The 15599-nt window shown below is 40.8% G+C and overlaps 1 protein-coding gene across 1 annotated transcript in view; it reads right to left on the reverse strand.

Moving 5' to 3' along the window:
* The window catches only part of rasgrf2a (Ras protein-specific guanine nucleotide-releasing factor 2a), a 35637-nt gene that overhangs the window by 4746 nt on the left and 15292 nt on the right, over positions 1-15599 (reverse strand). The window contains exons 2-21 of the mRNA XM_034096324.1: positions 11867-11973; positions 10315-10462; positions 9833-9922; positions 8815-9068; positions 8650-8729; positions 8128-8321; positions 7435-7544; positions 7185-7303; positions 6935-7098; positions 6694-6760; positions 6473-6609; positions 6305-6387; positions 5702-5950; positions 4932-5024; positions 4355-4851; positions 3548-3673; positions 3375-3464; positions 2590-2696; positions 1265-1377; positions 1017-1077 (exon numbers count right to left, since the gene is read on the reverse strand). Of these exons, the coding sequence (XP_033952215.1) occupies positions 1017-1077; positions 1265-1377; positions 2590-2696; positions 3375-3464; positions 3548-3673; positions 4355-4851; positions 4932-5024; positions 5702-5950; positions 6305-6387; positions 6473-6609; positions 6694-6760; positions 6935-7098; positions 7185-7303; positions 7435-7544; positions 8128-8321; positions 8650-8729; positions 8815-9068; positions 9833-9922; positions 10315-10462; positions 11867-11973 (2889 nt within the window). The remainder of the gene's footprint in view (positions 1-1016; positions 1078-1264; positions 1378-2589; positions 2697-3374; positions 3465-3547; positions 3674-4354; positions 4852-4931; positions 5025-5701; positions 5951-6304; positions 6388-6472; positions 6610-6693; positions 6761-6934; positions 7099-7184; positions 7304-7434; positions 7545-8127; positions 8322-8649; positions 8730-8814; positions 9069-9832; positions 9923-10314; positions 10463-11866; positions 11974-15599) is intronic.

A 15599-nucleotide genomic window follows, 5' to 3' on the forward strand; every position in this document is an offset into this window, starting at 1 on the left:
GAATGCACCTACAACTCAATTCACCACGATGCAAAGAAACTACACTACAGCTACCTGTATGATTATCAGAGGTGGGAGTAAGTCATACATGTGCAAGTCATGAGCAAGTCTCAAGTCAAGTCATACGAAATTCTGATGAATAACCCCAGTTTCCGCATTTAAATCAGTTAAAATATTGTGGTTATGAAAAGTTTAGTTTTATTTTCAACATAAACAGCAATGGAGAGTGGGGCGCTGAAATGATAAGCCTATACATTCTTAAAGGGCTCTGAAGTGATAACAGGAGTACAACACAAATATTTTACATGTGTGTAAACTACTGTTCACGGTCATTTGAAAACAAATGCCGTTGTCGGACACACACAAACACACCGAACACACACACACAGAGCAGAGCTGCGCAGAGCACAAACACACACACACACACACACACATCATGCGCCTTAGTGACCGGACATCTCCTTCATAAAACGAGTAATAGGGGGACTAATCGGGCAGTTCGATGTGTGTAGAGGTGTGTGTGGTTAAAACGTAGCAGCCTGCGGTCGCTTTCTAGCTGTTCTAATGAAAGTAAACACAGTGAAGGCATTGCGTAAAAGGCACAGCTCTTTGTGCGCTGGTGCTGCGCTTCTCAGAGGCGGAGTTACACATCCCGCTGCCTCCTGGTGCTGTAGCGATTTCATGAAGTGAATGAGAGTCCGAGTTCGAAGTACATCTAAAATAATGTATGCACTGCCATTTCCCAACATAAACATTACAGTCGGCAATGAAACGGCTGTCTCCTGTGTGCTCCACTTCCTCCTTGGCGCTCCGGTAACTTTCTCAAGTCTCAAGTCCAAAAATATGCGACTCGAGTCCCCCACCTCTGATGATTATACATTATCATTATTCTTACCACAATGAAGTGTAGTAGGGGACAGCTTTTCTGGAGATAAATTATTTCATAAATTACCTTAAAATGCACTTATGATTAAGTATATTAATACATTGTGCTCCTAATAGGTGTTCATACTGACCATCTGTAATATGTCCTCTATTTTCAGCTGAGCATCATCTTGTTCTTCTTGAGAAAGTGCACTGAAGAACAAAACAGACACTGTTATGCACATTGACACATCGCATAAACTGCAGATGTACTGCACTACATTTTCTTCAGTTTTAATGTATGTTCTTTTCATTATGCTGGCATTATATGTAGATAGATAATACGTGAATCAGAAAAAAGGCATTTTTTCAATTTTATAATACCTTGCTGACTTTGTACCTTAAAATGTTTGATGTTGCTTTCCTCTCCTGAGGCAGCAGGTCAGGGTCTCGCAGCACCTCCTCCAGCAGATTGATCACCCCCATCTTCAGCTCAATGTTCATTTCAAAGTCCTGATGGAGAACACATTTATACACATTTAGTACTAAATTACAGCTACAGATAATATGTGGGTATTGCATGTTTGCAGAAAGACTGACTTGAGCAGATTCAGGTCAACAATGTCAAATGTTGTCTATGATATCCATGTTATGATTATTCAAAGGCATTTTGCTTCAATTTGAACCATATCTGCGTTATAATCAACATGACACACACTAAGAGTATATTTTACATTACATTTATAGTACAGTTTAATATTTTAACCATAAAAGTCCCATTGAGATATAATATCTCCTCTGCCAGGGAGTCCTGCAAAACTAAAATGTACACTGTATACAAGAACCAGAGAAAAAAACAACAACAAACTAACAAACAAAAAATATAGTAACCAGAGTCTCAAAGAATCAAAGAAAATTATGGCACTTTTGAAAAGCACATCAAACTGATTTCATTGTATTAAAGTGCATTCAAATCCATCCCAACTGCCTCTTAATGTAGCTGCAGACATGAGAAGGATGCCCTCTAGAGGGACATTTACATATATTGGTGTATTTTTACTTAATCCCAGACAGAAAAGAAAAAGAAAAAAAAAGAAATCACAAACAGTCTTAAAATCATGTTCACACTTATTTGGCAAGGGAAAGCGCTGCGTTAAAAACGTTCCTGTCAACAGCAACCACAGATCTAAAGCATTCAAATATATATTTGTAATTTACTTTAGTATTTTCTTAAACACATCAATCCTTCGAAATAAGGTTGATAAAAAATGAAGTTACGTTTTTCCTAAGTAAATGGTTTTGCTTCTTTACAAAGTGATGTTCTGTGGTGAAACTTAAGGTCATAGCACACAGACTAATATTGCCCACATGGACCCAGAACTGTGTTTATTAAAAGGACCACTTAATACATTATAAATGTTCACTTTTCAGGCTACAAACATGCAGGTACGAAAATAGCATCTTATATAATCTTGAAAGAAAGTGATAGTTGTTTTAGTGTCCCAGGAGAGGAGGTTGACCTTTCTGCTCGCCTCATGGGTGGGAGGAGGACACGCAGAGCAAAGAGCACCTCCATCGGGGAACACACACACACACGCACACGCACACAGAGGGGGGTAGGTGTGATGGCAATGATAACAGACACAACAGACTGTTTCAGGTGGGCTGGCTGGCTCAAAGTGTTTGGATCTTTTGGACGCACGTAAAGACTTTTTGTGGACTCACCTGAGAGTGCTTGGAAATCCAGTGTCGCAGCACGTTGAGAACTCTGTTGGTCGCAGCTCTCCGGATGATGAATTCCTTGTCACAGACTTTGTCAGAATTACTAAAACCTACGAGGGCAACCATTTTAAAAGTCTGAGGTCAGTATTGCTATTTAGCTCCCTGTTAACAGACTTCATTGTGATATGTGGAGTTTCAGGTCTAAAGAAAAGTGGTGCAATTAGTACTCCTAAAGTGATAGTAAAAAAATGTACACATAAGTAAAAGTAGCTATACAACAGTATAGAAAAATAGAAAGTCCTGCATTCAATAGTTACATAATAAAAGTATAGCAATATCGAAATATGATAAAGGTACCAAAAGTACTCACTATGCAAAATGGCTCATTTCAGAAAATATATGTTAAACTATTGGATTCAAATTGTTGTTGCATTGTGTTCATCACTTACATTTTAGTTCTGGCTAAGTTGGAGCTACTCTAAATGCTTGTGAATTTGATCCTAACCTGTTATAATACTTAATAATTTAATTATTGGTTGCATTTGTATTATCAATGTGAATCTGCATCGTAACCAAAGTTATCGAATACATTTAGTGGAGTAAAAAGTACAATATGTGAGATATAGTGGAGTGGAAGTTTAAAGTAGCAGAACGTGGACATTGTCAAGTATCTCAAATTGCATTTCTAAACAACGTGCAGTTCTAAATAAATTAACTTAGTCACTTTCCACCACAGACGACCTTCCTCTGTTGTGTCTCTTTTGACCTTAATGACTTGCCGTACTCACTCTGGGTGCTGCTATGTCCCGCAGCAGCTGTGGCGATTGCAAATGCTGAAGCTGGCGACAACGGGCAGCGTGAGTTCTCCCCGGGTGTGACTGCAGAGAATAACAGACATTAGAAACACAAGGGAATACAATACGTGTGTGTCTGTGTGTGTGTGTGTGTGTACTGGTCGTACCTCCTGACTGTCTGAAGCGGAGGTGTCTCGGTGTTGAAGGCGAGCGGCAGGGAGACATGTCGCCCGGCTCGCTGCTGGCCGGTGTTTCAGGGAGAAACTTGTCCATAGAAACTGACTCCAGGACAACTTTTACGGTAAAGGAAAGAGAGAGCTCAAACATTTGCAACATGATGTTACAACAATTCATTCTTATTCTAAACATGGTTTGGTAAAATTCTGAAAATGTGAGAAAGTACAGTAGAGTGGATACAAAAAACAATTCAACAATATAACTTTAAACAGGATTTGGCTCATGTCTATTTTTGGCCTACTTGGTCCTAATCTGAGGTATTTTGGGTTTTGTTGGAGGGCTCGTCATTCAATACGTCATTTTCCTCTTAGGAGAAACTCCAGCTGCCACGTAAGAGCTAAGTTGATCTCTTCATTTCTTTCTCTCCTCCTAATTTGTTGTCAGACATTTTCTGACCTGGTGCTCTGCCGCTGCTTTTATAGTGAATAAGCTGTCTGCTGGAGCCAGATGGGGATCCAAGAGCGCGATTATTCCTCCGTTGGGTGACCCATTTCTGTGTCTCTCTATTTGGGTTGGCGGGCCACTATCAGAGCTTTGTCAGATTTAAGTGTAAAATATCTTATAAAGAAGTTGTATTAACGCAGACTTTGAAGTCACTTAGCTTTGCACTAGATCGCAGAGCCACCTAAACTCTGCTTTTACCTGTTTCTAAACCATATTTCTGGAACAGTTGTGTGCCTGATATTCACACGAGACTGCAGAGTGTGAATCATATGCGTTGTGCTCCAGCTACACACCCCTGCGGATGCTGCGCCTCAGCTTCCCACAGAAGGCGTCTAAGCGAGGCAGCTCTCCGCTGACGTCCTCCCCGGCAGCTGGGCTCGGCTCTGGGGACCCGGGACCGCGGCTGAAGTCCATGGGGGCCTTGGTGGAGGTGGGGGGCGGGGAGGATACTCCAGAGGCATGGGGGAGGCTGAGAGGTGTGGTGGGCAGAGAGGAGAAAAAGCCAGAGGTAGGCCTGGGTGAGTTAGGAGGAGGGGAGGAGATGGAGGGGCAGTGACTGAAGGTGGGGGAGTTGGCTGCAGAAGAGGTGGGGGACACATCCAAGACTCCTGGTTTTCCACTGATGGGGCTATTGAGGGAGAGCTTGCGGCAGTGGACGGGGGAGGAGGTGCGGGAGGAGAGGGTGAGGGGCGGAGGAGAGGAAAACTTGCGGATCAGCCTCGGGGATTTGTTGTTCAGAGGGTCCGTCCCCCATGAGCCCTGGTTGGTGGCGAAGAAGAGCTCCAGAGACCTGAGAGACAAAGAGAGAGGATCTGTAGATGTGTCCCTGAAAGACGCCGACTGAGCACTCTCTCTACTGATGGGCATTACTTGGACTGGTCCAGGGCCAGCTGTGTGATCTTCAGACTGTAGTCAGGACAGAGGGACATGATGGACAGACGGTCACATGAAAGCCGCTCGATCCTGGGACAGTGACAGGAAGAGGAGGAGTAGGGCAGAGAGATAGATGAAGAAAGGAGGTGAATAATGAGGAGGATGAAGAACAACATGGAGATGGAGTGAGTGCACTGCAGGATGAGTCCGTGAAATGAGAGGAGAGGGAAGGACAATGAGGATGGATCAATGTGTGCAAACAAATTAACACAGTGATGCTGCGGTGGAGGAAGTATTTAAAATTGTATAACTTAATTTAAAGTACTATTAACAGTTTACAGCAAGCAAAAGTCCAGCATTAAAAATACTTCTTGAGAAAAAGCATGTACTGATTTCCTGGATTAATAAAGGTTTATCTTAAATGATCTTTATTTCAATATGGGTGCTGCTTATTTTCTCAATTCATCAATTTACCATTTGGTTTGTGAAAAGATGAGAAATGCTGTCAATGTGACACCGTGAACATGTTTCTTAATAAACCTCAATGTTATTATAAATACAGTACAATTACTAAAACGAAATGAAGGATTTATTTGCATTTGTAAATCTGGAACCATGAAACAATTAGATTTTTATTTGTACATGAACAAACTTTGTTGCATGGTGTACTGGTTCATTAGTTCAGTAATTTAGTACAGTACTTAAGTAAATGTATTTAGTAGCCTACAGTATGTGCAGGTGTTACAGCTTGACACGGTGTTATGTACCTGACGGGTATGGAGGTGAACGGCTTCCTGTAGATGTCGGCCAGCTTGTCGATGACGACGGCCGCCGTGGTGAAGATCCTGTAGGTGTGGAGGAAGGTGTTCAGGAAGTCGATGGAGAGGAAGCGCAGGTCAGTGAGTCGCTCCAGCAGCCGCTCCACACTGGCATACCGGATCTGAGGGACCTTACAGGAGTTCAGGGTCTTACTGAAGCAGATGTCGATGTCGTCTTTATGCAGACGGGCATCAGATCTTGGCAAAAAAAAAAGTAAAGGATGAGGAAATTCTTAAAATCAGCTCTACTTTAAACTCAACTCTACTTGAAAGATAACTCTCATACAAATGTTTTTTTTTTTTTTTTAAAAGGCTCAGTCATTACATAAAACAGCTTTTTAGTGCATTTTACACAAAAAGAAAGGTATAATGCATTTCAGCAGTGGATTCATCCACATTTGGAACCTTAGTGAGCCATATATTTGCAATGTAAACTTTTGAAGGGGCTCAAATACATAGATTATTGAGCTGTGTAATTGTCACTGCTTCTAATTGCAAGCTTCTTCATGTTCTATATGTTTCTAAGACCATCAGAATTCCCTTTTTTCTTACTTGATCATGTGCGGCACCGATACTTTGGAGTTCTCCTCAAAGACGCTGGTCATCAGGCCGTTACATCGGATATTATCGATGCACTGAAACAAAGGTTAGTAGAGACTTTGGTCCTCTTTCATCTAGCATTTGAGAGATGGCTACCAGCTTTAAAACAGTCAGACATACCTGGCTGATATCACTGGTCCAGGCGGCCTTTTCTTGGCGTGAAGGAGCCAAGAGGACGACAGAGAAGGCCTGACCGTCAGGAGGCTCCACCACGACCTTAAACTCCAGGTGGTTGAAGCCTTGACCTGCTGCATTGTCTGCATCCAAAGGGCCAAGCCTCAGTTAACAACAAATAACGTTAAAAAAGAAACAACAAATGGTTTGGTATGAAGGATACTCACAGTCCTCATCATTGGCCTCTAGTTCTTCAATTAGGGTGCACTCTATCAGAGACAACGTGCCTCCTTGCTGTCGGGGGAGAGACGATGTTACAAGGCAAATTCATTATTTGATTTGCATTGAAATACAATCTCACCAGGAAGTGGTTTCACTAGTTTTAGAAGAAAATTAAAGTGATTTCAAAGTAGTAAACTATAACTTCAACCATGTTTGGATAAATATATCCAGACAGATGAGGCTGACCTTCAGCAGGTGAAGCTTTCCTCCAGATGTTCGTGTACAGATGAGGAAGTGCTTGGTGAAGAGGAAACACTGGCGCTCTCCTTCCTTCCTCAGAGAGAGGGAGCCCAGGCGGACTTTACTGAGCATCCCCCGCTCGCTGCTGGACGGCAGCTGGATGAGAGAGCCTGTTCATGGAGACAGACGGGAGTGAGAGGAAGGTGGTGGAATAAAATGTTGTTTTTTTACAACAGGTGCTGGAGAAGAAGCTCACCTTGTCTGACAAAAGTCTGACTGGTGTCTAAAAGGATGTCACAGCCCTCTACAATCATCCTCTCTATGGCCAGATTCTTCCTGATGTTCTCAGTGTCGCTCACCTCATCGTGCATCATCCTGACAACACACAAATCATCATCATCATCATCATCATCATCATCATCATCATCATCATCATCATCATCATCATCATCATCACCAATTACCATCCATCACTATTGTTATCTGCATGATGTTCTGACACTCACTTCGACAGCTCCTCCAGTTTGGATTTGGCAAACTCCAGACTCTTTCGCTCCACATGCTCATGAGGTGTGTGAGCCAGCAGCTCATGAAGAGTGATGATGTACCGTGGAATCTGAAATACACACAACAATTGTCTTCGTCAGCTTTGTCTCAATTGACGACGATAAAAAGTGAAAGCTGCTTTTTGAACATCGTATTTAAGAGGGTGTTTGAATCAGTGAAAGGTAATGTGTTAATATTTAACAGAAAGTATATAGAGCACGAAAAGTAAAAGAAGGCAATCATATGTTGCCTGTCATTGTTTCAGGTCTTTATATTTGATGTCTTTGCATTAATGTTACTCTTACATTAATGTGTACGTTGTCCTGATAGTTAAGAAAAAAACTCCAGGTTTTCAGCTTTGCGGCGATGTATTTGCCAGCTGATTAAAAAAGTTAATTTAAATTAGAAGTAGTCATTTTCATGCCATTCAAAATCCACACATTTGAAGAGACGCTGTGTTATCCGGACAGAAAAATAGAAATCTGAAATTATCTAAAGCTGTAGTTGACTCAAAAGTACTTAAATTAAGAATACATTAATTCAAAAGTGATGTAAAAGTATAAAGATGCATGAATTACTCAAGTAAAAGAACCTCAATGTGTACTTGCGTATTGTACATGAGTAAACGTACTATGTAGTGTGCACTAGCTCACCTGGAACATGGGGTAGGTGAGGAAGGTCTCCAGCATGCGGCCCTCACAGGCAGCGTTGGACTCGTACTGTTTGAGCAGCTTGTCGAAGTCTCTGTTCTGCTTACAGTTAGCCAGAACCTGCAGGCTGTACTGGTGGTTACGCACAAACTCCTGGTAGATGTTCAGCATCGGCAGCAGGATGTCAAACAGGTCCGCTGCGCGTGAAAAACAAACAACTCAAATATTAACTTTGAGATCAAAAATCATAAAGTAAGCAGCCTTTAAAAGGACATAATGGTTTAAACTGATTTTCTTCGTTACTTTATCCACCACAGAACAGTAACGTTTTTATAATTATTTTTTTTTGGGGGGGATTTTTTCACATGTGAGATGATATCTAAATGTGATAAATATGTCAAATGTTTTTCAAATGTATTTTTGGTTCATACTGCAGGGAATTGGACACAGCAAGTTTGGAAATCAGTGATGTAACCCATATGCAAATTGTAATTAAATCAGTCAAAAGTGTAGCGCAGGACTCACCAAGAACTAGAGTAGGCCAGTTGGCGATCCGAGCATTCAGACCTTGATGGAAGATCTCGTGCAAAAACATGATGGTCTCACTACAGAGGGAGAGATGCTTATTGTAACTATAAACTATTAGAGATAGTATTCACTTCAAATGAACAGTCAATTCTAATAAGATACCTGTTTAGGAAGATGGTGCTGACGTTATCGTGGTTGATGGGAGGTTTCTTGGAGCTGGCCGCCATGCGGAGCGGCCGCAGGAAACAGTTGACGAGGATGGAGAGCTGGTGGACGTACTCTGTCTCTGCCTCCACCATGTTGAAGACGATCTGGTTCCTCTTCCTCATGCTCTCAGCGTGAGGGGAGGAGATGTAGTCCTGGACGATGATCTTCCACTTCCTCCGACACAGCCAGCCTCGCATGAAGCTCTGAACCTGCACAGCCACAGCACAATAAGATCCATTTTTGTTCTCCTGTCTTCGTTATTTTATGAAGTTAACAAAGGGGGCAGAAGTATTTAGATCATTTGCTTTAGTGAAGGACATAAAATCACACTGTTAAAAATCTCCACTACAATTAAAAGTATTGTATTCAAAACCTTACTTAAGTAAAGTATGTGTAAGCAAGATGTACATAAAGGGGCAATTGTGCAGTATTTAACTATTGTTTATAATATGTTTGGATAGATATCCCTTCTGCACTTGTGTGTATGTTATATTTTAATGCTTAAAATTGTAAAGGTTGTGCTATTTTGAATGCCTTTCTATACTTATAGATGGTTAAATCTATGGCAATTCATCATATTCTATACAATCATCATATGTTTGTGGTGTTGCTGTCTTGTGAGAACGACCTTTAAAGTAACATTTCTTTATGAGATCATAACAGAGCTGATTTTTTAAATAGGTTTCTAAATTGTTTATTTTGCTTAAAAAGTAGAAGAAATATTTAGTTCTTCAGAATATTGCAACAAAGATCAACACATCTGCAGATACATGGTTAACAGGAAGGGTATACAACATTATTCTGTTAACTATCTAAAGCTCAGATAATGAAGTAGAGTAAAACTCAAAATATGTCTCTCTGTTGTATTACATGGAAATATACAAGCAAACGACCTTGAATATAAACTCAAGTACAGTAGTTGAGGAAAGGCATTGTGGAAACGGCATTCCAGCACTAGAAACCATCAATGTACCTTTTTGATCTTTTTAATATCTGGGTCTTCCTCCTCTTGGTTGTTGAGGTAAGGCAGCATCCTCGCCTTGGTTTTGTTCATCATAACAATCTGGCAACAACAGTCTCCATGTGAATACACGGGCCCAGAGGTTAAAACATTCATGAAACAGCTTTAGAGGCTGAAAACAACAAATATTTCGATGCATGATGAGGAAGTAATGTTCTGGGAATCACTGGAGCCCTGCTGTGTTCACATTTAAGAGACACATGCGCTCCAAACTCAAGTGTTTTCCCATCATGCATGATGCATTGCATGCTTTGATCTGCATCCAAGTGTCTGAGCATGTGTGTGTGTGTGTGTGTGTGTGTGTGTGTGTGTGTGTGTGTGTGTGTGTGTGTGTGTGTGTGTGTGTGTGTGTGTGTGTGTGTGTGTGTGTGTGTGTGTGTGTGTGTGTCTTTATGTATGCATGCACACGCAGATGTGGATGCACTCATGCATACCTCAGCTTTGAGCCTCTCGATCTCCGTGTCCTGGTCCTCCAGTTGAGTGCGGAGCTGATTGGCTGCGATCTTCTCCGTCTCCATGATCTGCACCAGGTGGATGTACTTCTGCATCAGGATCTCACGCTCGATGATGATGTCAGAGTAACTACAGCAAGCAAGTGGGGAAACGAGACGTGTGTGAGATCAATAAAACAAACCAAGAGATTCATCTGACATGCTTATCACAAACTGGAATTGTATTTACATTTTCTTTTACTCAATACTCTTACTCCAATCAAATTCAGAGGGAATGATTGAACTCTTTACTACTCTAAATGTACTTAACACTTAGATATTTAAAAGAAATATGTATATATATAATATGCCTCAAATTGGCTCTTAAAATATTATAATATGTTATAATAACAAAAAGGCCAAAGGACACATTCTGCATTATGAGTACTTTTGATATGATGAAGTGTATTTTGCTGATTATACTAAGATATGAATAAAAACACTTACTTATTCAAGTACTGTACTTTGAATGCATGTTTGTATATGTTATATAGTATTTTTTACCTAAATACTGTACTTAAGCAAGTACAATTTTGACCTAAGTGTACTTTACTTGAGTGTTTTTATAAATGTAAGAAACGTTATACTTCTACTCAAAGTGTTAGTAAAAAAAACGGAATATTATTCTATGATAATGATATACTATGAAAGGAGCAATTCTGAGCAATGAGTACTTTTACTTCTGATAGGCTACCATAAGTTCATGAGACTTTTATGTTGAGTATTTTTAGACAAGAGTTTAACGCCTTTATTTATATTTTTTATTTACTTTTAGGTATCTGAGAACTTCTTCTCTCTGTCAACAAGTGAACACCTGACATTATGTGTGATATGTGTCTTCCTGAAATATGAAATAAAGCTGGTTTGCTTTATATGTTTTTCTGAATGTTCACATAGAGAAATAAACAGAGTGAAAAGAGAGGACTAGAGGTCGAGTGGCGAGATCAGGTCTGTGATGTAACCGGTGTAGCCATACAGCACCAGTGTGACCTAAATGTGAACCGCTGTGAGCAGAACACGTCCACACACACACCACACACACACTCTTAGATGTTAAACAACTATGGAATAGCACGTGGTCGTTATGTCAAACGTGCATCAGCACAAAAGCCAAGCAGAGAGTAGAAAAACAGAGTTATTCAACACCTTATGTCATGAAAGATAAAGAATAACTGGGTGTTGTGTATGAAAAACACTTCATTTGTAAGGAGATGACCATGGTGGGTGAAGTATTCAGATCCTTTACCTTAGTGAAAGTATTAATATCACAACATAACATACTCCATTACAGGTAAAGTACTGGTTCTGCGTTAAAATGTTGCCAGTTACTGATGTCTGATTATTTTATTATTAGTTCGTTAGTACTGGAACTTTAAGCTGTTGTTGCATCTTGAGGTAGAAATACAATATGTTGTTCAAAATCAAGTACACTACTGAATAAAAGTACACCACTATAAAATTAAACCTTAGAGAAATTCTTTATTTAGTGTTTTACCTGGCCTGCTGCACAGACTCCACCCACTCGTTGCAGTCGGACTCTTCCTCCGTCCGCAGCTCCAGAGGTTTCTGTCCATCGTGGCCAAAAACCACCAGGAAGTAGTGCTGCAGAAGAGACACAAATACAACATAGTTACATTATTTTATTTTTATAAAAAATGTGCAGGAGAATGATTCAATTTCTCATATGCATTTCTTATAAGATTCATATTGACATGAGGTGAGAATGAGCAAAGGTGCTGTTGATATAAAGTACACACAACACCATTAATGTTTTTAAACTTTTGGATATAATTTGACTTACACATGTTCAATCGCCCATTAATGCAAATATCTAAATCAGCCAATCACATGGCAGCAACTCAATGCATTTAGACATGGTCAAGACGACCTGATGAAGTTCAAACAGAGCATCAGAATTGGGAAGAAAAGGTGATTTAAGGGCCAGACGGGCTGGTCTGTTTCAGAAACTGCTGATCTACTGGGATTATCACACTCAACCATCTCTAAGGTTTACAGAGAATTGTCCGAAAAAGGGAAAATATCCAGTATGCGGCAGTTTTCTGGGTCGAAAATGCCTTGTTGATGCCAGAGGTCAGAGGAGAATGGACTGGTTCAAGATGATAGAAAGGCAACAGTAACCCAAATAACCACTAGTTTCAACCAAGGTATGTAGAAGACCCTCTCTGAACGCACAACACAGGAAACCTTGAAGCAGATGGGCTACAGCAGCAGAAGACCACACCGGGTGTAAATTCTGTCAGCTAAGAACAGGAAACTGAGGCTACAATTCACACAGGCTCCCCAAGACTAGAAGATTGAAAAAATGTTGCCTGGTATGATGAGTCTCGATTTCTGCTGCTACATTCGGACGGTAGGGTCAGAATTTGGTGCAAACAACATGAAAGCATGGATCCATCCAACGGTTCAGGCTGGTGTAAAGGTGTGGGCCGGGGGATATTTTCTTGGCATACTTTGGGCCAATAGTAGCAATTGAGCATGGTTTAAACCAGTGGTTCTCAACCTGTGGTACATGTACCACCCCGCTAGTGGTACGTGGAGGAATCTGACATATACAAAATATTAAAAAATAAATAAATGAGGGCCAATGAGGGCACGAGATAAGTTTGTGCACGTGGCTGACAGGCAGGTAGGCCATCCAGTTATTTTAGCCGGGCCGGCTCAGATGATTGGTTGTGCTTTTTACAGTACTACGGCTTCTTTTATGTATTTTTTGTCAAAGCACTTAAGATATTCATTGCTATCTCGATGTTAAGAGCATTCCATGGAATATAACGAAAAGTGTATCTCGAGCCGGTTTCTCAAACTTACCTACCCCACCTTTAACCTTTACACATAACACAGACATATAAAATACAGAAAACACAACTAAGTAAACAAAAAGACGAAAAGCAGTCACTACATTGTGCACATTTGGGACATTAAGGTACACTACTCATTACTGCAAGAGCAGCTGATGGTAAGGACCTCAGACAACTTCAATTTAAAACAGGCTATAGGGACAACGACGACGCCGGGATCCGGGGTCGAGGCTGATCCTCTTGCTGTAGTCCTGTGTCTTGGATCCTCTATCCTGAGTTCTGGATTAAGTCGTGGACTTCGGGTCGTGGCTGAACCTGTCTCTGCGGTCCTGCCTTGGGTCTCGTCATGCTGCTTCCCTGATGGCTTCCACAGGACTGTAGCTGACATCCTCGTGGATTCATCTTCTTATTACAGACACATGCATTTCCTAACATTCGGTCTCTATGCTGTAAAATGTATTATCTCTTCGATGTACACACGGCATCTATTGCACGTCTGTCCGTCCTGGGAGAGGGATCCCTCCTCTGTTGCTCTCCCTGAGGTTTCTCCCATGTTCCCTTAAACTGTGGGTTTTCTCTGGAAGTTTTTCCTTGTACGATGTGAGGGTCTAAGGACAGAGGGTCTAAGGACAGAGGGTCTAAGGATAGAGGGTGTCGTTTTTCTCATACTGATATTCTGAACAATCTGTGCTGTTGTATTTGCTGTAAAGTGTCTCTACTGTAGGCTATTTTTATTATATGTACAGCACTTTGGCTCCACCAAAAATCGTTTATAAATGTGCTATATAAATAAAACTTGATTTGATTTGACAAGTGCCATCAGTTTGAGGCTTGATTGAATAACATTAATTACAAAATAAATCATTCTATCAAAATACTACAACGAATGAAAATAGAATTTAGATTTATAAACGAAACATTTTTTTAATTTATTTCTGGCGTTGCTAATTACGACCTTACTACCCGCGAACGATTAGCGAACGTTGCAAGCAAGCTAAAGAAAGAAGAAAGCTGAATGATGTTAAAAAACGTGGCTCAAAACGGGAGGTATTCGGAAGAGAGGTACAGAGGAAAGTGAACAAGTGAATGAGGAGGAGGACAGTCATCAACCGAGCACAAGCGCAGGCTCCGCCAGCAACACAAAGGTGATATGCACAGCCGCTGTGATGGAGGAGAGAAGTGACTCAGGAAGAAGGCATTTGCTCAAAGAATGGAGAGAAGGCTGTGACCGAGGTCAAAAGCTGAAAAAGCACACACTTGTCCTTAATTTTTATCTTTGTTCTTATCTTTTTTACATTGCCACCACAGAAATGGCAATAGCAAACATCAGCAGACTGAAGATGAGCTATTAGCCTTAGGCTCATCTGCTCCTGGAAGCTTTCGTTATTATTGTGGAACTGAATTCCCAAGAGGACATTTTCTGTTACGATGTGGGTTGTTGCAGGAGGCCTACATTCACACGTTGGTATAGGTCCAGGAAATGACATGTGTAGTTGACATTTGTTGTGTGAGAATAAGTTATTATGTTGTTCTTTATATTCTCACTTGTGGTGTGTGAGTGAGAGAGAGAGAGAGAGAGAGAGAGAGCACTGTGCATAGACTGTATGTTAACATTGGTCATGTGGTGGTACTTGGAGAGCCAACTATTTTCTCAGCTGGTACTTGGTGTAAAAAGGTTGAGAACCACTGGTTTAAACACCACAGCCGACCTGAGTATTGTCGCTGACCATGTCCATCCCTTTAAGAACACAGTGTACCACTCGCTAACACATCCAGTGTTAAACCACCAATACAACGTTGGGTTCTACTTCTTTATACACACCATTTATTGTGTTTATTGTATTGTTATTGAGTTCTACATTTTAAAAACACTATTACCTCTTGGGTAAGCACTTACTCAGCAGTCTTTATAAGTGAAAACCAGTGAGAGAGTAGGTTATTGTCTTCCAGTGTCTTTTCTCCATCATCGCTTTAACTTCCAGTAAAGACACTAACTGTATTCTCCTCCATCGCTCAGTGTTTCCCATTTTACATTCAACAAAACTCCATCCGTCATTTTAATTTGATCAAGAGAAGCTTAAAAATCCCCAACATCAATATCAACAATGCATCAGTGACTCACAGCAACATGGGAGATGAACTTATAGTGCTTATAATATCACGTGTGGAGCCACAGCACACTGATAGTAACAATGCTGAATATACCAGAGCTAAGTGCAATGTCATCACTACAACGTTGGTGTTGTTGTGATCACTGTGAGGATCGATGCTTCCTGCTGCAACATTAATGTCTATAGCATTAAAATGATACAGTAACCTGATCCTCGTAGATCAACACATCCATACCGTTGGTGCCTTGTTGTTCAAAGAATCAACAAACAATGCAGTTTTGTTTAGCAGACAGCCCTC

The sequence above is a fragment of the Pseudochaenichthys georgianus genome, chromosome 12 (genome assembly GCF_902827115.2).
Source record: "Pseudochaenichthys georgianus chromosome 12, fPseGeo1.2, whole genome shotgun sequence".
Taxonomy (NCBI): domain Eukaryota; kingdom Metazoa; phylum Chordata; class Actinopteri; order Perciformes; family Channichthyidae; genus Pseudochaenichthys; species Pseudochaenichthys georgianus.